The 24,749-nt window shown below is 41.0% G+C and overlaps 2 protein-coding genes across 2 annotated transcripts; both read right to left on the bottom strand.

Moving 5' to 3' along the window:
• Window positions 1-123: 123 nt before the first annotated feature.
• Window positions 124-4,954, bottom strand: ap1m2 (adaptor related protein complex 1 subunit mu 2). The gene is made up of 12 exons (XM_041037011.1): window positions 4,742-4,954; window positions 3,552-3,708; window positions 3,257-3,324; window positions 2,948-3,078; window positions 2,682-2,829; window positions 2,140-2,266; window positions 1,894-2,036; window positions 1,572-1,643; window positions 1,248-1,406; window positions 950-1,075; window positions 531-606; window positions 124-376 (listed from the first exon to the last, which is right to left on the bottom strand). Exons 1-12 carry the CDS (start codon window positions 4,781-4,783, stop codon window positions 351-353), a joined length of 1,275 nt encoding a protein of 424 aa, XP_040892945.1. The 5' UTR covers window positions 4,784-4,954; the 3' UTR covers window positions 124-350.
• A 7,236-nt stretch (window positions 4,955-12,190) lies between these two features.
• On the bottom strand, window positions 12,191-24,363 carry ldlrb (low density lipoprotein receptor b). Its single transcript, XM_041035822.1, has 18 exons — window positions 24,091-24,363; window positions 19,242-19,367; window positions 18,449-18,571; window positions 17,477-17,854; window positions 17,129-17,251; window positions 16,840-16,962; window positions 16,435-16,557; window positions 16,109-16,237; window positions 15,831-16,002; window positions 15,369-15,596; window positions 15,124-15,242; window positions 14,862-15,001; window positions 14,257-14,398; window positions 14,003-14,155; window positions 13,719-13,913; window positions 13,384-13,458; window positions 13,121-13,281; window positions 12,191-13,014 (listed from the first exon to the last, which is right to left on the bottom strand). Exons 1-18 carry the CDS (start codon window positions 24,170-24,172, stop codon window positions 12,976-12,978), a joined length of 2,631 nt encoding a protein of 876 aa, XP_040891756.1. The 5' UTR covers window positions 24,173-24,363; the 3' UTR covers window positions 12,191-12,975.
• Between the last annotated feature and the right edge of the window lie 386 nt (window positions 24,364-24,749).

The raw sequence follows: 24,749 nt of genomic DNA, 5'->3' as shown, positions 1-24,749 counted from the left end.
TTCATTTTAGGCGGAATTTAGTGACTGTGATTGCACAAAGCGTTCCTACAAAATGTAGACAAAACCTGCCCTTATATGGTGTTGCAAACTCATGAGAAAAACAAAGGGACACATGCAAATTACTAAGGTTACTCATAACAATCTTTAAAAGGAATCATTTGATTAAGCATTTAAATAATTTTCAATGGTCCCACAATACAAACATTAAAATCAAGTTGCACACAGACTTCATGAAATAAGATCAACATTACAAAGAGCCGGTGAAATTTTGAAGACATTCTTTCAGTCCAGTTACAGTGATCATTGATGCTCCTCTGGAAGTGAAAAATAGTATAATAATCCCTCAGGCTTTACACATTGGTCCTCAGCTGATAATCTAAATAAAAAGAGAACAAATGTTAGTGTGAAGTTAAATGTGATCCAGTTTCTACATCCATTTGCATCTCACTGCTTGCCTAAATAGTACAATGTGTTCCAGAAACAGCATTTCTTATTAAATTTAGGATACTGATGAAAAATTGCTAATGTACCTCCGCTCTGCGTAATGTAGCGGACCCAGGGCAAAGCCTGGTAACCACTTTTTTCAATGATCTTCATATATCGCACCTGGTGAAAAAGAATGAGTGAAACAGAGACACAGCGTGTTGAGGCAAGAAACATAAATGTGCATCATCAAATCAAATCCAGTTTCCAAGAATAAGCACACAATATCAGCTACAGGACCGGACATGAATATCCACAAGCTGTAAACTAGACGCCCTGTGCAGAGCAGTGATCATCTCAGGTGACGGTTAGCACTTTATTATTTACATATAAGAAAGATATAGCGCATCTTGATAGGCTTCAGATGCAGGACAAATGTGTGTGTTTTGCAGGCTATATTTTTGGGTTGTTTGGCATTAAAGGGGAACCTCACCGTAATCACACTATAACTTGTTTGCACACATACCTGTATTCCAGAGACTGTGAAGTATGGGATTTCAAATTTGACAGTAATGGGAGGTTTGCCCTCAATCTCATCATTTTCCACACTGGGCAGACCGAAATGAGCTCTCATTAGAAACTCTTTCCCTCCCTGGATAGATGAATGTACACACAGACAAATGGATTAGACAGATATTCGAAGAGATACAGAGTTAAATACAAAACCAATTTGAATCTTTCAATCTGAATGTCAATATACAATGAAGACAGTAATATAATTTGAACTCCATGGAATATAAAAGACTGAGTTGTGAATTTCTTACAGGGAAAGACTTGATGGTCCACACCACCAGGTTCTTCTCAGGCATGTATTTGGCATGGCCCGTGCTGGTTTTGAACTTTGGTGAGTCAGCATCACTGGGGACAGGAACCCTCACCTCCACGTTATTTGCCACAGACTGTTTTTTAAACTGTCCCTTAGCCTAAAAATACAACACAATATAGCAGGATATCTTGTGAAAGCCTCATCCTTGCTGTTGCCTCAGGGCAGTGAATAGTATTACTGAGAAGACAGTAAAAAAAATTTTTTTTAAATGGAGACACAAGAACTGAAAAATAATTTTTGCTCCATTTCATAGAAGTAGTACCTTCACCATGATTTCCACTCTGCTGTGAGAGAACTTCTCTATGACTGATTCGATCCATATCAGAGGCTTCACCTGTTAGAGATAAAGGATAGTCTTTCATTATGCAAACAATTTTACTATTAAAACAATGTGAAAATGTTTTGAGTAACATTTGCATATGATGCAGTATATTTGTTAATTCAATTCATGTATTTACATGCACACAAAGATAAGGCTCAATAAGAAATTCAGAGTTGCATTATTTCTGCCCATCAACTTATACATTTTATCTCTCTCTCTCTCTCTCCAGCACATGCAACATGCAACATGACATTGAACTAACGTGAGTATTGATGCGGTAGGACATGAGTTCAGACTCCCCGTCTGGTGGGATGAAGGAGATCGTACGATCACTCTCAAAACGTGAGAGACGGACACACTGGTGGAACTTCACATCTTCCATCACCACTGTCTTCCCCTTGTCACCTGAACATAACATGATGAGAGGGGTTAATTTAAACATAACTAAAGCAGAGAGACTAGCTACATTACTTTCTAGATAACAGGAGTAACAGATGCGCATACGTACGTCCAGTGAGGGCAAAAAGCACTCGATCGTTGAGGCCCAGGCGCAGTTCAGGCATCCCAGACAGCATGGTTTTCAGCTTGATGCTGCCCACAATGTCACTGCTCATCACACTGCCGTTGGCATTCACCTGCATAAGCAACACACAGTGGTCAACAAAATCTGAATACATTATGTAACTAAAGAAATCTTTATCACCTGAGTTATTTAGTAAATTAAACCAAACAACAGGCAGAGAAATGAAGCTCAATATACATCAGAGAATACAGTATCACAAAGCATGAAATCAGTGCCATAGATACTAAAACTACTTGCACTAACACATGTATAAATTGTTAAATAACAAACAGCCAATGGATGTAGTATAGCAGAAGCAATAAAACAATGATACCATTAAGGCACTACAGAGCGTAATTACATCCTAAGATACACAAAGTCTTTCACTACTGACTCTAGAAGTACAATTAAACTTTCTGCTCCAATTTCTGTGATTCATAAGTACTCCCTGACAACTATTAATAACAGTGCTCCTCATCCCATCTCACCAGCACGTTGATGGATTCGATGACATCAATAAAGACCTCATTCTTCTTGTATTTGATCCCCTCTGACCTCCAGGAGACAGCGTTGGTGACGGTGGTCGGCACCTTGGTCTTCGCCACCTCAAGCTTGGCACCTTCCTGAGTAATATATCTGCAAGGGGTGAGGTGAGAAGAGATGGCCTGCTGTGACTGAACATCTCACTCTTTATCAATATACATCATGTTTCTTTGTCTGTACGTGCGTCAGGGGGCATCTTAGTGAGTCTTACTCCTGTAGGATCTTGCTGTCTGTAGTTTGGGGGAATCCAAAATCCATCAGCTCATCCAGCAGCTCGTAGACGACCACAAAATTATCCTGAATGCTCTCCTCCTCCAGCTCTTTGAAGTACTCTGTGAACACCTGCGCGATATGCACAACAGACATCAGCCTTATCTGTGGAGGCTCTGAGCAACTGCCAGTTTTTACTCTGAATTACCACTTTATTTGACCGCCGTCTTTCACCAGCTTTCCACATGAACGCATACAAACTCTACAGCAAACATTTAAATGGTAAGTCACCGCTGTACGTGCCACTCACCTCGACTAGTTTGTAGAGAAATGAGTACACAAGGGAGGCGTTGGAGTTCTTGTTTGAGGTGGCCACCACTGCAGGCATCACGTCAAGGAGTACTCTACACAAAAATCACTGTTGACTTCCTATATTTTAACCTCAAGTTGAACTTACTGGACCTGCCATGTGAATGAAATTCTGTTGGATGTATTTGACTTGTGGGTTACGTGTCACACTTCAAAGCTAACTACATTACTTTGTACATCATGACTCCAGCCCCTAAATGACCAGCTGGTGAAAACAACATCCAGCACAAGGATACAGTAAAGGTTGCTGTGTTTGATCCACATGAAGTGAACGTTGCCATGTGACATTACAGGACAGATAAGCCCTTCCTCTTCATGTTGCATGAGTAAAGGCATGAAGTGGTCGATCTCTGCCATGTCCACATCGCCTTTGTAGTTCCGACAAATCAGCACCTGAGCAGAGAGGATGACACCATATGGTTATCAGACAATGGTAAATACAAAATAACAGTGAAAACATTTCAGTAAGTGATCAAAACTGTGTGATATTCGACCTTTTTAAAGTTTCTTGTTTTAAAGCTAAAATACCAAAAAATCCCACATTCAATTGTGAGGATTTGCTGCTTTTATACTAAATTGAAAATCGGTGGTATTTGGGCAGTTGCTCAAATAAAACAAGCACTAAGGGCATTAGTAACATTGTTATTTTTTACTTTTTCCTAACATTTTATAGACCAATTGATTAATTACAGATTAGTAATACTATTGGGAACAGTGGTCACTGCCAGTTCTGTCTGCAGACCCTTCTTTAAGAGTAATATCCTACAATACCACAAGATGAGATGTCTAAGCTGAGACAGATGTGAAACAGGTCACACAGCTGTTCAAGATGCAACAACCTACTGCCAGTCAGAGGAGACAAGCAGCTGCTTCGAGTATATAAAAAAAAAATTAAATGTCACATCATGTGTTGCTGTACAAGGCACACACCCTTTTATCACATCATCACAGAACATCTGAAACCACGTGTGCTTCCACTCCCGTTTCTCAGTAACTCTAACTTATGTGTCAGGTTACATTTTGCGTCTGGAGATAAGGGGATCTTTTGTGCCACTCAATTTCTACTACAAAAAAAAGAAGAAAAAAAAGATGATGATAGAAATGCCGTGACTGTAAAGACTACACAGCTGCTGCGACACGACTGGCCACTTTCACACTTTGGTGCCATGACGTTATTTGAGGCTGCAGCCAGCTGTTTCCCCTGACAGACATGCATCCGGAAGTAAAGAAGAAAGAGGCCAATGAATGAGTCTGTCGCAAGCTCATTATTAATTTTTAACGACGCAAACGCGATTAATGTTTAACAGTTAAAGCAACAGTTAAAAGCTCAACTTACACAGCCAAATGGGTGGAATAAATGTGGAGTTGTATAACTTGTGTAAGAACAATTATCAGCGTCCACAATGAGCTCGAGTTTTGATCTCACCTTCCCCTTCAGATCCAGTACGAATATAGCGGAGGCAGACATCGTGTGTAGAAGGACGTGAGTTTACGAGGCAAACACACTCGGCTTCAAGTTTCTCTCGAGTCCTCAGTGTGGTGTCCTAACGTGCTTTCGCCATTCAAAACTACAGAAACGAATCAGCCTGTGGTGGTCATGTACTCCACCGTTTCTCTTTCCTGAAGGTGTATTGACGTCATGTCATGCAGGTGAAACATTTACCAGCTCACCTGAGCAGACACGGGAGGGGAGGGAGAGGAGGGAGGGGAGGAGGATGAGGAAGGTGTGCTGCTCAGTTTAAGCGCTAGAGAGCGCTGCTGACGCACAGATCAGAGCAGGGGCAAAGTGCGTGCTGTTGACTTCATGATCTTTGGATCGGGGGGGGGGGGGGGGGGGGGGTTGTAGGTTTCAGCAGTGAGGATCACTTCCGCGTTCAAAAAGCTGCAGTTCCTCGGCTGCCGCTGGGGGCTGGCTCCATATTTACAGCCTGGTACATTTTTTGTTTTTGGTCTCTATTGATAGTTTCCACCTCCGTGAACACTGTGTGGGAGGCGGGGGGGGGGATTTTTTTGGTACCACAACCGTTTTAGGGTTATTTAGGCTTAAAATTCTTACATAAATTGGGGCGTGGTTACGTTGAGTAACAGGCCCATACCGTGCCTGTCCAGCACGGCCCGTGCCTGTCCAGCCCTAGGCGGCTACATCCAGAGGCCTCCGGCTAACTCCAGCGGTTGACAGGGTCTGCAGTGTCCGTGTTTGTTTGCCAATGATCGGATAAGTTTTTGTGACAATATGTCTTGTTGTAGTGTAGACTGTACTAACCGACCGTCGAAGGAGTCTGTGTTGCAGTTTTTTCGGTAAGTAAATTTCTCACTATTTTACCTGGATGTTTGCACTAATTAGCATGTATTAGCATATTTTGCCGCTGGCTTATGACTTCATTGCTGACGTATGGTCGCTGCTGATACAGATAGGGGACCGGAGCGGATAATGTTAGGAACGCTGCTGGGTGTGTTCCGTGCTCTCAGAGTCTGTTTATTGCGGAAATACTAGGCTACAATTTTATTTCGTCTCATTTTTCTGTTTAAAAAGCCCGACATTGCATGGACAGAGCAGCTCCGTCAGTAAGCGGCTGCTGTTGTTTGTGTGCTGCTGTAACTAAGTGGATAGTGGGTGGAGGCAGTGGTGAAAGTAAATATTAAACATTACAAATTTTAATATATTATTATTGTTGTTATTATTATTATCATTAATAATAAGGACAATGATAATAACAATGATGTTTTTTAACGTTTTAATATATTTTATTAATATGAAATAATGATTGTTTCACAGTTAAATAATAGGCTAGAAATAAATTTCCCCCCACAACTCCACCAAACCCTGCAGCTCCACCTAAAACCTCTCTATCTGAAACAACATTATGAGCCCTGTTGTATGCTGTGTGTCGCGGATACACGGGGTCGAGCTAGTCGGGTTGGACTCGGGGATTGTCGTGTGGTGGATGTAGTTGCGTGTAGCTGCTGCTTAGCTTGTTAGCCTAGCTGATTAGCCTTAGGCTAGCTCGGTTGCTCTGAGCTAAGTGGCCGGGTCTATATACAGTCTATGGTGTGGATCAGAGCTGGAAAGAGTCTGAGTACATTTGATTGATCAGTGATTGTACTTAATTACAGTTTCGAGATATTTGAAGAAAAAAATAACTGTGTACAATAGAACTTTATTTTTTATTCTTTCCTAACCGCCAGATGTATCTTGTGACCCATAGGAGACTATACTGTAAAATGCTTCAAACTAGTTTGTTCAAACACATTTGTGTGCTTGTTCTGTGATGATTAAGTTGTTTTTTACATAGTGTCTCTATCCTGGGTTTGAATGAAAGTGAACAAACTCGTTTGGCTATCTTGTATGGTGTACTGAAGAAGAGCTATGCAAAGAATACAGGAAACAGCCGGAATTTTTGATCCAAAAAATGGCCCAGACTGACCCCCCACATTTATGGCAGATCACTGATCATTCACCACCAGGCAAGAGGTTTCATCAGTTGGTTTTCACGGTCTATTGTGCAATAAGACAATCCAAACGGATAGCTACAGAAGGGAAAAAAGCACGTAACAATACAAAATTTTGTTTTCCAAGTCTTTCTTTATTTTTTCGTTCATGACACGTCTCCCCCTGCTGCCAAGACCTTGGACACATTGATTTGTTTCTTCTCATGCATTTTGTGTGCTTATATACGTTCACCTGATAAAGACCTTTGTTGGAATGTTGTATTAATAAGAACTTTAGCTTGAAATTTTCAGTGTGCAGTCAGCTTCTCCTTTTCCTTTACTGTACATCTTGTTAAAGTGGGGTGCAGCTGTACATCTTTAGGCACAAACAGTAGAGAAAAGGGGACCTACATGCATGTGTTTTTAATTCTCCAGAAGATGCACTTCTGCTCTACCTTGATCTGAGAGTGTGACCTGCAGCTTCTGGCCTCAGGGTTGTAGAAACACTTACAGATCACATGCTTGGGGAACTTCTTAAGCCATAAACCTTGCTCTACAAGACCTCCAAGTATTACCAGCCCCTCCACCCCCTCCCCATTTGGGCCTCTCTGTGTGGTATTATGCCCCAGATCCCAGCCTCATTCCATATTCCTATGTCTGCTTCTTATCTGCTGTGTGTAGGAAAGGCAATGACTAAGAATAACACACTGCCATAACAGAGGCATGTGAATATGTGTCTCTGGGGGCCAGATGGAGATCAGTCTCTTCCAATATCCCACTCCTTTTGTCCCTATTTGGCTCTCCTTATCTGGCCACTGTTTATCTAATGAGACACGACCACATAGGAGCTATAAATGAGATATAGCCACACCTCAGACATGTTGTGTTCATACAGGATGTGAGCCATAGTAAGACTATCATAAAGATCTTGCAAAAGGATTATTAAAAACTTGTTTTTAATAATTGTTTGAGACAGTCAAAGTCTGTCTCAGTCACTATATTTGGCACTTTTTCCATTGAAGCTTGTGCATTTTACCCACTTTCCAGTTTGTCAGTATTCGAGGTCAGTATCTACGAATATTTGGGGTTTAAACATCAACCTCACAATCCAAATTAGTCTGAGACTACAGGATTTTTTTCTGTAATGTAAACATCATCCTTACACCCTTTCGTCTTCAACTACAGTATGTGTTTGAAACTCCCTCACTGGTTCAGGAGGTGAACAAAAATACAGACACCGATGCTTCCCTCCACAGTGGCTGGGGTCCAGCTCAAACATATGGAAATACTTCACAGTCAGACAAGACGTAAAAATGGGGTTTTTCTTCTCTTAAATCTGCAGCTCCAACTACATTGCACTGTATCTGACCTACTGTAATGACAAAAAGTTTCCTCTCCTACATCCTTACTGTAAACATATGATTACATTATTATTTTAATATGCATTCCTTCAGAAATTAAAATCATGTAAGCCTAAGACATGAGCATTAACCCGGGATCAATGTAGTCCTGGTTTTGAAATATACTGCAGCAGCTTGGCCTAACCAGTAACATCACATCTGGGCACAAATGCAGAAGAGATGAAATTATGAAAGTTGACTGACAGAAAAGCAGGCAAATAAAACTCAAGTTTATGAGCCACTTTTAAAACATGACTTTCTCCTTTGACATTAGCAGAATCACTGAAATTGTTGACATTTAGTGAGTTCAGTTGAGGTGAGCCGGGTTTCATAAAACACCTTAGGATAATAATCACCTCAAATCCATCATGGTGTTATGGGAAAGATAGCTATGAATTGTGGTCTGTAACCTTTCTCGATTGGTCATGTGTTTGCCACTCAAGGACTCTGCTGTTGAAAGTGAAGAGATACTGTCAGGGTCAGAGGAGTTTAGCTCAGCGTGGTGGATCAGGGAGAAAGAGATATAGGTGAGAATTCTTGTGATATGTGCTTCAATAATCTCTGCAACTGCTGGTTTTGGCACTGATACAGCATACCCAGCAGAGATGCTCATGACTTTCACTGCCTTTGACAGATACGTTAAATTATCCTCGCTTTACAGTTTATTAGAATAAACATTTTTCGCTTTTACAGCAGAAGGATCAGTTGCATCCTCCTGCCTCCGCTGGAGACTCGGTGGTTCAGCGTGTTTGGCCCTCAGGTTGTCAGGCAGAGTCCAAACAGGCTATTGTTGTTACCTTATCATCAGGAGACTTGGTGTCTTGTTTGGTAACCTGACAGGGGAATATCTGTCCTCCATCCACCCCACTCACCTCCCTCTCCTCCTCCAATGTCAGTTTTTAAGCACACTCCCCTTTGCTTACGAGTCAGTGGTGTGAGAATCAACTCCACCCTGTGGGTGACAGCTGGCCAATTGGAAGTCAGCGAACAAATGTAAATAGTGAGGTGAGGCGAGGATATGGATGACAGAGAGCGTAGCAGGGACCAGGTGTCATTGCCTGTTGTCTCATGGGTATAGCATATTACCACACAATAGCCTAATTTGTTATGAAGAACAAAGTGTCAACAGTGATGCTATTTGCAATGGAAATGTACCATTTTCGGTTATAGATGCGCTTTGACTGTAGATGTAATCAGCTCCTATAGTTTTTTCAGAATCACAGTTTTATCTTTTTATCAAACACAATCTAAAAATGCACAAAACTAGAGATGACATTTGGCCTTCATTGTATGTGATACTCTCGGGTGAGGAGTCATCTACACTGGAATGTGGATCACGGTTCCTGACAGACAACATACCAGAGATTTCCAGTAAAATAAGCTTGTGGTGCAGCATGTCCCTGAACATGGCCTGTCTGTGACGTCAAACACACACACACACACACATATACATCCAAGCATGAGTATATCTTGGCCATGTTTAGTGTAGTTTCAAGGTTCACCAGTAATTCGATCTTTTTTATGCCTGTAAACTGAAGTGTTTTCAAAACTAACTGTGCATCAAGAAGTTTTGAATTTAAAAAAATATTTTAAATTGTTGTCAACAAAACACTTTCTTCCTTTAAAACTGTTTCCCCTCCGTCATTTCTGCTGCTAGCTGGTCCACTTAGATAAAGATGCCTTTATTCTCTTTGCTCCAGTCTACAGATTCACTGTTACAATGCAGTCGTATGATGCATGAAGTTCACAAAGCAATCTCTGTACATGTCCATGGTTTGAAAAATAAAGTTGAATTTGGATATACTTGAATTACATTACTTTAAATCCTTCATGTTTTGTTTGGGTCACCAAAGTAGATCTAAGTAAAGTAAATCTTTATTTTACTTTTTTAAATCTTTATTTTACTCTCACTTGGTGAGAGAGAAACAGTATTTAGATTTTTCTGTATGTCCTCCACATATAGTGAATTGTCAATAAAAAATCTTTTGATTTTTTGATCTTTGAAAAAAAATTTCAAACCTCATAAAACCAGTATCCTTCCCTTCCTGTTGGGAGGGCTGTATCTTGTTGATAAATCACTTCCTAATTGCTATTGATGCTACAGCACTGCCTACCACCCCCACTGCTCTCTAATGCACTATAGCAAACAGAGCACTGCTGGGGCTTTTACTGTACAGAGAGGAAGCATTATTAAGTATGAATTATGGAGGAAGTTTATTAGGTTACTGAGAGGATGTTTGCTGGTTGTTTGCTTTTAGGGGCATGTGTGGCCAAAGAGCACCACTCTTTCTCCCTTACATGAATTGATATCCTTCATGTTGACATTACTTGTGTTGAATTCTACACATTTAAAGAACATTACCATCTAATGGGCGCACGTGATAAAATGTTATGTGAAGATTCAGGAATTAAGAAAACAGAGACATAAAACAGTTTGGGACATCTTTTTTTCCAAACCCATATTAAAGTCGCTTTCAGTCTACAATGAAAACCACCAAGTCATGTTTTAGTATCAAAATATTTGATCTGCAGAACTAGAGGAGACATTGTGGGTACTTCCCTAGGAACTGAACATTGTGCATCATTTGCTGCTGTTGCTGAACCAAACAACTTTTCACTTTCCTCCTCATCATAACTGGAAAGTAGGAGTTTATTCCTTTGGAGTCCCTTTAAGTTTAGATACTGTAGATAATATTAAACTCTAGACCTTTCTGTGAAAACTAAACCAACAGGTCACCAGCAGATCACGTAAATGACAGGAACAGCATTTGTTTAAGTTGGCTCAGATACGAACACATAAAATTCCCCATCATGTGATAACAAAGCTTCTCTTCTGACAAAGGCAGAGAGGAGAGTCTGATAGTGATTAGTTTAAGCACTCAACCGCTCTGTGTGCAAGTTAGTATTGTGTTGTCGGTGGGGAGTGATGGCAACATGGTTTCCAGGCAACAAAAATATATATCAGGTTTCATGGGCATCCATTGTAACCGGTCCAGAATAATTAGCTTTGTCAGTGGAGAGCTTTGGGAAAAACATTTAGAGCTAAATGTTATATATTCTAGTCATCAAGATTGGATTGGATGAGACTTTACCTGTGTGTCAATTACATTCCACAAAAGTGTTCACATTGTTAGTTAAAATTGTTTTATACAAACATGAAATGATTTGCACCATCACCAGCTGTCAAATAAACTGAAGAAGTATAACTATTTCACCACATCCAGAATTTTTTTAAACTGTCTTTTCTTAAATGTCCTTTTCTTAGATGCCTCAATCTTTATAAAACTTTTCCCAGCGGTAAAACAGACTAATATTAACATGAGAAACAGGCACGTTTTTTGTTTTCTTTTATTAAATAAAAAAAAAGACCAACACAACCAAAAATGAACAACGCAATGCGCAGACTGTTGTGCATAAATCCTAAAGGTTTGTACATACAAACAACTTGCTGTGACGGAGAACATCATCCTTTTTAAACTGTGTATAGTAACACAAAGGCAGAAGCAAAATAAATTATGATTTATCAGTGAGAAAGAAACAACGGTGTAAAGAACAGAGTTTCTTCAGTGTTTTTCTGTAACGTGCAGTACACAGATGAAAATGATAAGCACTACCCTCATACAGGAGGTCGTACACACAAAACTGAGCAGGCGTCCAACGGTTGGATTGGACATAAGTTAAAAAACATCTGTACAATGTGAAGGTTAAACTGGCCTAGCTGGAACAAAAAACAATGCACCATGGCTGGTGCTAAAATATGTACTGTATTTAGAGCCAGATGACAACAACCAAAAACCTTTTGTTATATATTTCCATAAATAAATAAAAGAATCTTATACATATTTACATTTCTTGATTAAAATTTACAAATGTAAAAAGGCAACACCAGAGAAAACGTAAGAGTGTTTTACAAAATAAATTTACAGATATTATTTACAGTGTTACGATAGGTAATCACCTACAGTACAATCACTTTTTACTTTAATTATCTTCATATTTTTTTTAAAATATTCCTTCATTTTGGTTGACTTCAGAAAACTCAGCAGCTTTTCCATTTACAAAATAAACCATGTATGACTCTTGACACTCAGATACCTAATTTGGAGATTGGTCACTAAAGGAAAAAAAAAAGAAAAACATAAGACAACTGATTTAAATGTGACTTATGTTTAAGAAAGACTATAATGGGTGATGGCAGATAAATGCCTCTGATATGGGAGCCAACAAAATATGCAAAGCCGTAACCAGGAGAAGGGAAGACCACAATATCATATATTGTAATGGAGGCCATCACTGCCTGGGGTTAAAGCACTATGGCATCAACTACCACAGAAACTGGTTTGGAAGGTAGAGGTGTCAGTAAGGCATTTGCTGTATATATATCCAGTAAACTTCTCTAAACTACTGGAGTGTGGATGGAAGGCACACATGTGTTAAGACAATAAAGGCCAGGCTTTAAATAACAGGATACTAAGAAAGACAATTTTCACCTAGCTTCAAAAGCGTCAAGGCTCTGTGATCAAAAGCATCTTCTGAAACTGTGCGTTAGTCCTTCATTCTGAAACCATTTTGTGGTCTGAATAAATGGCTTCCTGTAGTTACGGTCCATTTTGTCATACAAAAGTTGCAAAGATCTTTTTTTTTCAGTTCTGTACTAAGACTTGGACGGCACAGTGTTGAGGTCAGAAACATAAGCCACAAAATGAGGACACCGGGGGAGGGAGGGGCTGTTAAGCAGCAGCAGTAGAAAAAAAAAAGATTGGTCTTTGTTGCTTCACTTTTGCATCAGAAAATCACTTTAAATAAAGCTAGCGTCTTCTTCATCTTTGGGTCATGCAACATCCATGTCCTCCATGCTCAGCATTTGCCTCTGTAAAAAAGAAGGAACTGAATAAGCAAAGCTTTAAAAGTACATACTTTCATTTTCAGAGACATCTAATGATAAATGATAAAGTGGCACCGAAGCACCCTGATACCTGAGGATAAACGTAGCCATCAGAGCCGTTCCTGCAGATGTGCACCTCGTCCTCTGTGGTTTTCTGGTACACTGGGTTGTCAAAGTGGATGGTGTTAGTGTTCTTCAGACGCCAGTGTCTCCATAGCAGTACTGCTCCAAAGACCAGCAAGCACATGGCCACTGTACAGAAGAAGAAGAAGTTAGGGTCATTTAGATTGGACTGTGTGACTGCACAGGGCAGGCTGTGTTGCTGAGTGTTTGACAGAGAAATGTAGAACTTACATATTGGTAACACAACATAGAGGGCAATAGGTTGGGATGGAGGGGCTTCTGCAGGCAAGGCTGCCAATTTGTTACCTGTAAAAAAAAAGCAAATACAATGTTTTCTTGATGAAATTTCTTAAAGTCAGATAAGAAGATTGATACCACTTGCGTGTGTTTGTGTGGTAAATATTGTGGGAAAGCTACTGCCAGGAGATGGTTAGCTTAGTTTAGCAAGCAGTGGAGACAGCAGGAAGTGACTGTAGCCAGCAAAGAGATACGTCCCACCTGAGTCCAACACTTAATTCAAGGCCTTTCATTGATAATTTCAGTAGCCACAGAAACGGTTTCTGTACCTTGAGCAGTGGCGGCAGGTTGCTGTGTGCTCTGTGTGGGCTGGGTGGATGAGGTAGATGTGAGTTTTTCGGTAGCTCTGGTGGTGGCTCTAGTTGTAGTGGTCGGGACAGGTGGCGTGGTTGTAGTAGGTTCGGTGGGAGCTTTGGACGTGAGTGGTGCCTCAGTTTTGTTTTTGGGAAGAGCATCACCTGAGCCTTTTGGGAAAGAAAAACATGTGGGTTACTGTGGTGACTCCATGTTAATTTTCAGTTCATTTGCAGTGCCATGCGCAGGTGACATTTACCTGCCACACATATCCTCATGTCAGGTCCCATGGTCATGTGGTCAGGACAGGCACAGGTGTATTTAGGAGAGTGCTGGTTGATCAGAGGGGCAGGGAGGCACAGAAACTCACAGCCTCCATTCATTCTGTTACTCTCTCTGCACCAGTTTGTTCCTACAGGACATCGAAGTGGGTACAAAAGCATTAGAAAATACTGTATGGCCTTCAAAGAGTGTTTGTTATGAATATTCCCAGATCTTGTGATGTTTCTGTACCGCTGGGTTGCTTGAGGTTGTGATACAGCACAATGTCCTCTGGCTGCTCCAGGTCCACTGCCAGCGCCGTAATGTCCTTTCCCGTCAGACGGTTGGCACTAAAAACAGCACTGTTGCTCATGTCTGTCCAAAACACTTTCTCCTGTTTAAAGGGAAAGAAACACAACTTTATCTCAGTATCTCTGTAATTATTTGCTGAAGTTTCCTCAAACACGAATGGATTAATTATCAAGACTGATTAAGACTTAGTACCACTGATCTAAATTTATAAGGGATAAAGTGCACACACAGCAGTTAAAGCTCTGGCTTTAAACTCAAAACCATTTCAGCCAGATAACTGCATATGTACTGGATTACTGACTGACTAGTAAAGCACAATTTAATGAAATTGCATAGCAATGTATTAAGAGACCAGTTTTAAGTAGAGGATGGTCCAAATTGTCCTTTGAAGCACATCACAGTTTCCGTTGTGATTCTCTTAATGTTTCAGACCAAAAGTATTAATTCTGTGCGGTCCAGACATTTTCGTGATAACGTGACGCAAAACACCTTCAACCTTCAGTCACTTCATTTTCATCTGGGGATAAATTTACTTCATCACTAACCTCAAAGACAGTCACAGAGAGGGGGTGGGAGAGCTTTTCCTCGCTGAAAATGAGCCTGTGTCGTGTCCCTCCATTCACGTCAATGCTGGAGAGGGTGTGCATCTTGGAGTCCACCCAGTACAGACGCTGGTTGGCCATGTCTGTCCAGAGAGAGCGTGACACACAGAAAGATTTTGACCAGTTATCATGGCTGTAAAATCATCATACACTTTGAATTTAAATTTGTGGCTTCCATTAAACACATTCATAAAGTTCTCCTTACCAAGGGTGATGCCATTGGGCCACAAAACATTGTCTGTCACCAAGGCAACGCGGTCTGCTCCATTCAACCCGCTCTTCTCTATCTTAGCCTCCTCACCCCAGTCTGTCCAGTACATAAAGCTAGAGAAAGCACAAAACAATTCATAAAACCTGGAATCACAAACATAATAATAAAAATAATATTATGAGTCATCTGAGCTGTGATATCTGTTCCACATCTACAACCTGTCTGAAATTTTGACTTACTTATTTATTGGGTCCACCGTGATGGCTCTCGGCTTGTCCAGGTTTTCCGCGATGAGGGTCTTCCTCTTACTGCCGTCTGTCGTTGCCACGGAGATAGTCTTTAAAATGCTGTCAGTCCAGTAGATGTTGCCATGGATCCAATCCACCGCAATGCCCTCTGGGGCCTCAATCCCACTGCCAATCACTACATTGTGGTTAGAGGAGTTACCGGCCATGTCGATCTTAGAGCTGTCGGGAAGCAGATGAGGGTGGAGAGATTCACTTTAGAGGGAGATATCACATTATATGCAATATAACCCTACACTACAGTCTCTCGCTGACAATGGAGTAATCTATATCCATCTGGCATCTAGTCAAAAGCAGTGCAGAGTAATAGATACAGGATTTCTGGTGCAGTACAAGCCTAATGGTAATAACATAAACGAAAGGACTTCTCACACAGCCTGATAAAGTCTTTCTAACCTGTAGATTTTCTTCAGAGACAGGTCAGACCAGAAGATCATCTTGTTTGGCATATCTATATCCAGAGCCACCGCATTTTTCAGCTGTGGGATCAGACGGACGTAGTCGCTGCGGTCCACCGTCATCTTCCTCACCTCATGTTTGTTGGTAAAGTACAGGGTTGGTACAGTGCCTGGAGGACACAGAAGAGAAGAGTTTACAGACAGGACCATACATTTAAAGAAATGCTAGCTGTAAAGTAAGCATTGAGGAGGGACAGGCTTTCTTTCAGACATTACCTGATTCAGCCTTGCATGTCTTGGTTGCAGGGTCGATCTCATAGCCATCCTTGCAGTCACACTTGTAGCTACCGGGAAGGTTGATGCAGACCTGACTGCAGGTGTCTGGTTCAGCACATTCATCAATGTCTACAGGTGGAGGAAGGCAAAATAAAGGGGAAAATTCAGAGTTACAGTAGCAGTTGGCCAATTGGGACCATTTCTTACGAAGTCAAGCCTCTAATATACTGTTTCTTAAAATATGCTTCCCTGATCCAAAGCTGGTCATGGCCTACTTTTAAAACAGACTGAGACTAAATCTCAAATGTCAGATTCCCTCCTCTCACCTTCACAGGTTTTCTTGTCCACCTTCAGGCTGTATCCAGCAGGGCACGAGCAGTTGTAGCCAACCTTCAGATCACTGCAGTAATGGGAGCAGCCGCCATTTTGGGTCAAACACTCATTCTTGCCTGTGGAGATGCAGATACACTGGGCTTTTAAATAGTCTTCATGACAACCATTTTCCTAATGGTAGCTCAAATTAACGATGAACTCACTCATTCAAACCACAAACTCTCGAGGCCAGCAGGTCTGCTTGGCTCACTGGTCTAATCATATTTTCCACGCTATGATGTGGTTTCACTTTTTCTCAGATTAGAAGCAGAGCTGAGCACATTCCCAAACTCTAATACACTTCCTAGTCTGCAGATTTTTTGGCTATTGGGTGGATGGTAAAATAAGCCTTCACTTACCACACTCTGTGACGGGTTCGTCTGACCAGTCTCTGCAGTCACTCCGTCTGTCACACACTTTCTCCATGCTGATACACTCCCCACTGCCACATTTGAACTTGGTTGGGCCTTCACATATATTTTCTGTGGAGGAGAACATGGAGGAATGTGAATTTAACTGTAATCTAATAACACAAAACTGCTCTGCAAAGCCCTGAAGACTTTTCCATGAGCCTCAAGAAAGAAAGTACTAGCTTTAGTCTGGATGTGTGTGGGTGAAAATAGGTTGCATATAGCTGGCGAGAGTCACCTATGTAGCAGCCCAATTCATCACTGAGGTCCCTGCAATCAGCCACTTTGTCACACTGGCGGCTGCCATGGATACAGGTACCATCATTACACTGGAACTCATCTGGACGACAAGTGGGACGACCTACAAAAAGAAGACAAATGGGTGAAAAAGAGACCGAGAGAGAGATATGGATCTTGTGTCAATATTAGTTATACTGATTATGTGCAGGAGGCCCTGGTTGACAACGGGTTGTCGTGTGCTCAAGCATGACTAGGCTGCATATGTTAGGCTCAGTTTTCTATAAACATAAATTCTAAATAGGAGGAAAACAGAGGAACAAATGACTCTTTAAGAACGCCAACTCACTGCAGTTGACTTCGTCCGAACGATCCTGGCAGTCCAAGCCTCCGTCACACCTCCAGCTGCTGTGGATACACTCCCCATTAGCACACTGAAACTCGTGGACGGCGCAGCGCGTCGTGGTCTTGTTAGGCTGCCGTTCTGCGCAGTTCTCCGGCCACTCGTCTGACCCGTCGGCACAATCCTTGTCTCCATCGCAGCGCCATAGCACCGGCACACACACTGAGTTGTTGCACTGGAAAGACCGAGAGCTGCAGGTGGGTTTGGGGCAGGAGGCTTCATCTGAGCCGTCTGGGCAGTCGTTGTCATTGTCGCAGACGAAGGCTTTAGAAATACACTGGCCGCTGGCACAACGAAATTCTTCAGCTTTGCACTGCTTGGCCGCTGTCATGAATCAGGAGTAGGAGAAGAGAGGAATTAATGTGACTTATTGTTATCATAACCTTATGTTTATTTCTAAATACAAGATTTACATATTTTAACAGTGCATCAGGATCTAAATATGAGTACCATTATCTGAAAATACAAGAAATCAATTTCATTCTAGTGCAATTCCTGTATTGAATTAATCTATCTATATCTATCTATCTATCTGTCTATCTATTATTGATTCACTTTAATTCAAGTCATTTGTGTCTCAGTACACTCATAGTGTACACTATAGTGTCTAGTTTTTATTTTTTTTGGTTACTTATTTATCTATCGCTGTACGTCATTTTGCTTGTGTGACACATCCATTTGTTTATCTAAGTTTAACTCATCTCATCTCAAACAAAATCCATCCCCGTAGGATACTTTACTTTCACAGGTAAACTCAGGGAGTTACACCTTTTCACATATTCAATGTGTAGTTTACTACATGAATGGTTTAAACCTCTTTGTATGTGTCTTTGTGTGTAACCCTGTGTGTCGCTTAATTATCCAGTTTTTATTGTTCAGATGTTGAAGTATCATTCGTTTTATCGGTGTAAAACGTACTGCAGTTTTTCTCGTCAGCCCCGTTGTCACAGTCTGCTTTGCCGTCACAGTGCCAGTTTCCTGGGATACACTGGTTCATGGGGGCGCCACAGCTGTACTGTGACTCCAGACAGGTTCTGGTTGCTGAGGACAGAAACAGGAAGCATGACTCAAGTGATTTCATGTATTAACAGAGAGATAAAGTTCGTGAGTACAATGAGTGCAATGTAAAACTGAATAATCATTTACTCCTGTAAACTACTGTTCTACAGTAGCTTTTTTAATGCCTTTCTGATTCACTGCTGCTGATTGTTATGTTACAAGTAGGTCAGCAGGTAAAACAATCAGGTCAAGAGAACAGGTCTTCATTTGTTTCATTTCATGTAATGTTCTTATTTGTGTTAAAAAACATGTAGATTTGATTATTGTTAAATGTTTCATTAATCAGTTAACAGAAGATTTTGATGAATTATTTCCATTTTTTTTTTAGCAAAACTGCCCAAAACAGCACTGGCTGCAGCCTCTCTAATGTGCAGATTTGATGCTTTTCTTTGACACATGTGATAGTAAAATGATAAAACAAGAGATTTGAAGATGTTACATTGGACTGTGGAAAATTAGAACAAGTGTTTTTCACTATTTTCTGACATTTTGTAAGAAAACCACTGTTGCTTAATCAAGAAAATAATCGTCAGATTAACACACTGAGAAAACAATCATTAGCTGGAGGCCAGTTCCCATTTGTTACATTTTTATTTTCATTTACGAATAGGATCAGTCATAGTCGTTGGTGCTCACAGATGAAATGACATACCACAGGTTGCAGGTAGTTCATCAGTTCCATCACCACAATCGTCCGTTTGATCACAAATCCACCTGCGGGTGATACACCTCCCGTTTCCACACTGAAACTGCGTGGAGCTGCACGTGAATGCTGTATCTGTGAATGATAAAAAAGAACAGAGATCATTCAGTGGGACAGGAGAACAAGCTAACACCTCCATTTACATTCAACATAACAAGAGGCTCTGAATTTATCAGCATTTACTGCTCAATTTACATTTTTCTGCTCGTGAGCACTTTGTAGTAATTTGAGCTTGTGTCAACACAAAAAAAATATCCTGTGAGGTTAATATTTAACTGAAAATTACACACAGGACAAAAAAATCCAAGGTCACTGAAATAAATTCAGATAAGTGACAGTGTGAAAACCACACCTTTTACTCTTTACTTAACAAAGAGGAATTACCAAATTACGATAACTGTGTGGTGCCCTGACTCATGTTAGAACAAGATATGAAGTAAGAGGACTTTAATGTCCGGTATTTGTACAGAGAAGGCGATTCCTTTGTGGGAACAAAAAAAAATAATAGTTCTGTATTTCTTTATTGCCCAGTGATGCACACATGCATTCACACACTCAACCACAATTCAACAAAATTTAAGTTCATCTTACTTTACTTTAAGACAATAAAGTGCATATTTTACAAAACTAAAGAAAAAATAGGAGAAAAATAAAAGATAAATAATAAATAAATGATCACATAGAGAAAATGCAAAAAAAAAAAAAAACCCAAACATATTTAGATACTCTAAAATGTCTATTGCTGCCTTTATACTGTCTATGATTGCTGCAGCTTTAGAAAATGCTACTCATCAAGTAAATTGTTTGTTGTTATTTAATTGTTATTTTGTTTATTATCTCCTTTATTACAAATTCTATTACTATACTCCATGCTCTCAGGAATGCAGAGAAAGCATGTTCAACCAAACCCCACAGCCCTGTTACTCACAGATGTGACACATTTCAGGTACGTAACAGGACTCGCGCACTTCTTTTTGTCATGCAGGTGAGAACAGTTTCACTACCTGCTTTGAGTTTGAAGTTCCATGACCTTTGACTGACCCAGATTTATTTTGAGCTCTGTGGCTGTAAACCCTCCCCAGGACAGTCACACCTCAGTGAACCCGCCCGTCAAAGCAAAGAGGGCATCAACATCAAGGAGCATGTGAAACCAACACAGGCCATTCACACTCCTGGAGGAAGTGTGTGCCTTCCTCCATGACCTCTGCACTGCCAGTCTCCCCTGTGACCTGGAGGCTGGGGACATGCCAAACTATCCCTTTAAGACAATAGGATGGGAGGAGTTGAACAATCACACCACCAGTTGCTGATTGGTCCCAGAGTGGCATTCCTCACAACAGCATCACCACAGTGACCAGCACACAGAGGCGGAGACTCTAAACACAAGGAAGTCTGTCAGTCTAAGAGTGTCAAAGAGTGATGAAAGTTAAAAAAAAAAGAAAAGAAAAGAAAAAGGAACAGGTCTGGCTGATTGCAACAAAGTGATGGGTTTCAGGAGCTGATGCTTTCTCAATGCTAGGCTTCCCACCAATAGTTGCCTCCCTCCTCCTTTGAAAATGTGAAAACAAAAAGAGAAGTTGACTTTCTCATCTTTTCTTATACTTGGGGAATATTAACATTGAGTAAATGTGGGGTTTCACAGAAACCTTTGCTAATCTTGAGTAGCTCTTCCTGCGTAGTCCATACGCCCATGCTTTCAGGGAAACCACAAACACACACAAACGCTCACACACATGATGAGCAGGCCAGGCATGCAGCCAGCAAGGGTTCCAGGAATAGAGTTTCCAAAGCACAGTCCAGCTGTTCCTGAAGATATGCTGTGATGAGTTAATAACAAAAATGGAAAAAATTGAAATTGAAAGCTTCTCAGCAACTCTCACTCATTTTATGAATCGTCCACTTATTACACTCAACAGAGAGGGACCAAAAGTAGGCCAAACGCTGGCACTTCCTGATCTTCAAACTCCTGACCTCATGTCTGAGGGTGGAAACTATAAACTACACGGGCCAATGTTTTCATTTTCCACTGCTAATCTCCCCTACTGCTTCCACATGTGGGTCACACGCCTCCCAAGAAGGGGAGTCTTTTCTTTGGACAGAAGCATAGGTTTAGCTTGGCTATTGAAGAAGTTATTCCCTTTGGTAAAATATTCAGATCAACTTCATTTTCAGTGGAAACAAGTAGCAACCAAATGTCCCATTTAGCACTGTATATGTGTAGTGGAACACAATTCTCTCTGGAAATTGAATAGGGTCACCTAAGCTAACCTAAGCAGAGGTGAGAAAGCCAAGTTCAAAACCAACTGCCAATGCATCTTACTTTGAACAGAGGAAAAAGCCATGTGAAACTGATATTAACACCTTCAGACAGACTACAAACTGCAGGTAAGTGGGCCTGTTTGAACAGCATCTAAGGCAAAGAGCGAATCAGTTGCTCCTGTGGCGAAACTGAATCCTTCAGATGCTATTTATACCCACATTTTAACCTGACAACCAAAAACTGCCCTGTTATAACACTACCATGTAAGGCCATTCGAGCACTACCTCAAACACACCAGAGTGCTATGGTTCAGTCCAAAATGTATGAAGAGGGATACTTGTTTGACAGCAGAAACTGGTCCAATGAATGGCAGATAGTTACAAGAGGTTAGACAAGTCATCATCACAACGCTGCATGACAACAATCCTCCTTTGTGGCCACATGTGACATTGCTCACTAACAATGCATTCCTGTCTTTTTATGGCACATGCATGCAATATGCACACCCCTCAAACCTTCACAAAGAGGTGTGTTTATTGACTCAAACATACATGCAGCAGTTAATAAATAACCAGGATGCATGTGTATCATGAGGACCAACAGCACTGACTTCTGCTTTGTATCCGGGTTTTTGCTGGTTCAGTTCTGAGCTGAGCTGAGTTCCCTGTAGTAAATTAATACTGCTGTACAGTAATGTGGCCAAATTAAGTTTGATTCCCACATGCCAAGAAGTTATCTATCTAACCATCTTAGTTTAAAGACTTCGGGCTTAAATGACTTCAAATGCAAGACTTGATAATGAGGTTACCATCAGCAGCCGAATCAAACTAGTGCACGTTTCCTCCTCTGTGGCTTTCACTTGAAGTCAGCATTTTACCCCTGCAGGTATATTTTGAGTAACCATAGTAAAGACACTACAATGTATTAAGTGCAGAGAGCAATAGTGTGTGTGATGCTGCATAGGTATTTCAATAGATGATACCCCCCAGCATGTCTTTCTGAGTCACCAAAGTCTAAAACTAAAACTCTTCCATGCAGGGGGAAAAAAAGCACAGGTCTTTTTTTAACTGTTTTTTTTTTTTTTCAACAGCACATGGCAATACCTCATTTCAGGAGTATGCTAAACACAAAGTGAATATATTAAACAAACCAGAGACAGACATTTAAACAGAGAGAGAAAGCATACATTAATATTTATATATACACACAGTTAACACACACACAGAGTAGATCTGATGACTGGAAGTGAGCGCCATGAAGTGGGGGAAAAAAAGTTTTAATCTGAAAAGCTCTTGGAGGAGAGTTAAGATTATTGGGGGATTACTGGAGCAGCTGGCAGAATGGGGCTATAGCCAGGTTAATTCTCAGCGCATTTTTTGCCTTAAGGGGCATTAGGTTCACTCCTTCCCCACTTGTGTTTTGTTTTTGTTTTTTTGTCTGAAAATAAATGGCTAATTAATGGCTAATGATGCAGCCCAATGAAACCAAATCAGTGCACATCTTTGAAACCCAATTTGTGCTCTTTGGCTTGGCTCTTTAATTTTACTTTGTTTTACTAGTTTGTGGGCCGTACATTTAATTCTGTTTGTTCACTCTCCCACCTCTTTCTATCTTGTAATCTTGTTTCCTCTTCCTATCCCTGTAAACCACGTTTTAACTTCTGTTTCAAAAAGTGCTATAGGAAGTACACTTTCTTCCTTCAGTGTGGAATATGTGTAATGCATCAGTGGTATCTTGTGAGTGGTCTGTTGGGGCTTTGGATGTACAACATGAAGCACAAAATATTTATGAATTCATTCACTCCATACAAGTATAGTCCTTAGAAGCTTTTTTTTTCTGGCATGACATCTTTGGCTGCACTGTGTGTCCAGTGGATAAGTTGACAAGGAAAGGGTACACACACACACTTATTAGATTTGAATAAGCTTGTGTAGCTGCGAGAGAAATTCAAATTTTCCTGCATCCCACTGAATCCAACATGCAGCAGGGAGGATGCCAAAGAGCTGGTGTTACGGCCGCACCCTTTCTCGTTGACAGCCTCCCGTTTCTTCGTTTAGTCCTATACTATTTGAAAGCTGACACCGGCCGGCAACACGGCGAACATGACTGGCTGTTCGGTTGCATTCTAGAGCGAAACGAACCAATCAAGGCGCGGTGCGCAAATTTCATTCATATACAACAAAATTTGTAAACCACACAGTTTGGTGCCGACCCATGTTGATTAATTATCAATTCCCTTGTTGTATGTGTCGCACTTATTGAATTTACAGGGGGATTTAAAGTAAAGATCAGAACGAACCAATCAATGTCATTTTCAGCGCAGGGACTCCTTTAAATTTGTAAGAGCTCAACAAAACCAAATAATAAAGGAACAAATCAGTAATTCCCATTCAGTGTAAACGGATAAACAGTGACACAAGGAATAAGTTTGATATTCTTGTGTACAGCAACATTAAATCAACTTCGACAACTTAGAAACAGTGGAGCATCCCTCTGTGTGGAAAGAAAGGTACTTGGATGTGAAATCCAATATCTTACCTGCTTGAGGCGAACAATGAATCAGCATCAGCACACACCAACATGTTGACAGTCCGGCGAGTCCCCTCCACATCCCGAACATGTCCTGTCCTCCTTATTTGACAGCTAAAGTAAAAGCCGGTCAGGTATGAGCACGGGTAAGGTCAGGTATGAGCACGGGTAAAGAGGAAAGGGCGAGTCCACTGCAGGAACTGTGCGTAAAAAGGCTCTGGCTCAGACGGACTGGGAAGACAGCAGAGTCACGCCGCGGGTGTGCGTAAACGGCGAGTGCCAGCCAAATATTATGGGGGCCCGAGTCACATCTGACCATTTTCTATGAGGCTGACAGGAGGGCGGTGCTTCAGCAGTGGTGTGATGTTTGAAATTGACGTGTGCGCCGCCGGGGGAGGAGCCAAAATGTTGCTGTATCACAGATGGTGTGTGTGTGTGTGTGTGCCGTCCTTCGGTCACCCCTCATTCATTCTTCTCTTCCTCCCAAACCGGTGTGTTTTCCTCTGTGTGTGTGTGTGTGTTTCCTGTGTGTATGAGTGGGAGAGAGAATGAATGAAAGGAAGAGGAATAACAGACAGAATGAACAAAGGCAGTTCACATCCAACTAGACATTTACTCATGAAATGGCAGACTCTGTAAGAAGAAGCAGTTTTTATGTTAACATTTAC

Source organism: Toxotes jaculatrix, chromosome 4 (genome assembly GCF_017976425.1).
Source record: "Toxotes jaculatrix isolate fToxJac2 chromosome 4, fToxJac2.pri, whole genome shotgun sequence".
In the NCBI taxonomy this organism is placed as follows: Eukaryota; Metazoa; Chordata; class Actinopteri; family Toxotidae; genus Toxotes; species Toxotes jaculatrix.
The sequence above is the reverse complement of the archived record's forward strand: the minus strand, read 5'-3'. Positions and strand labels throughout refer to the sequence as shown.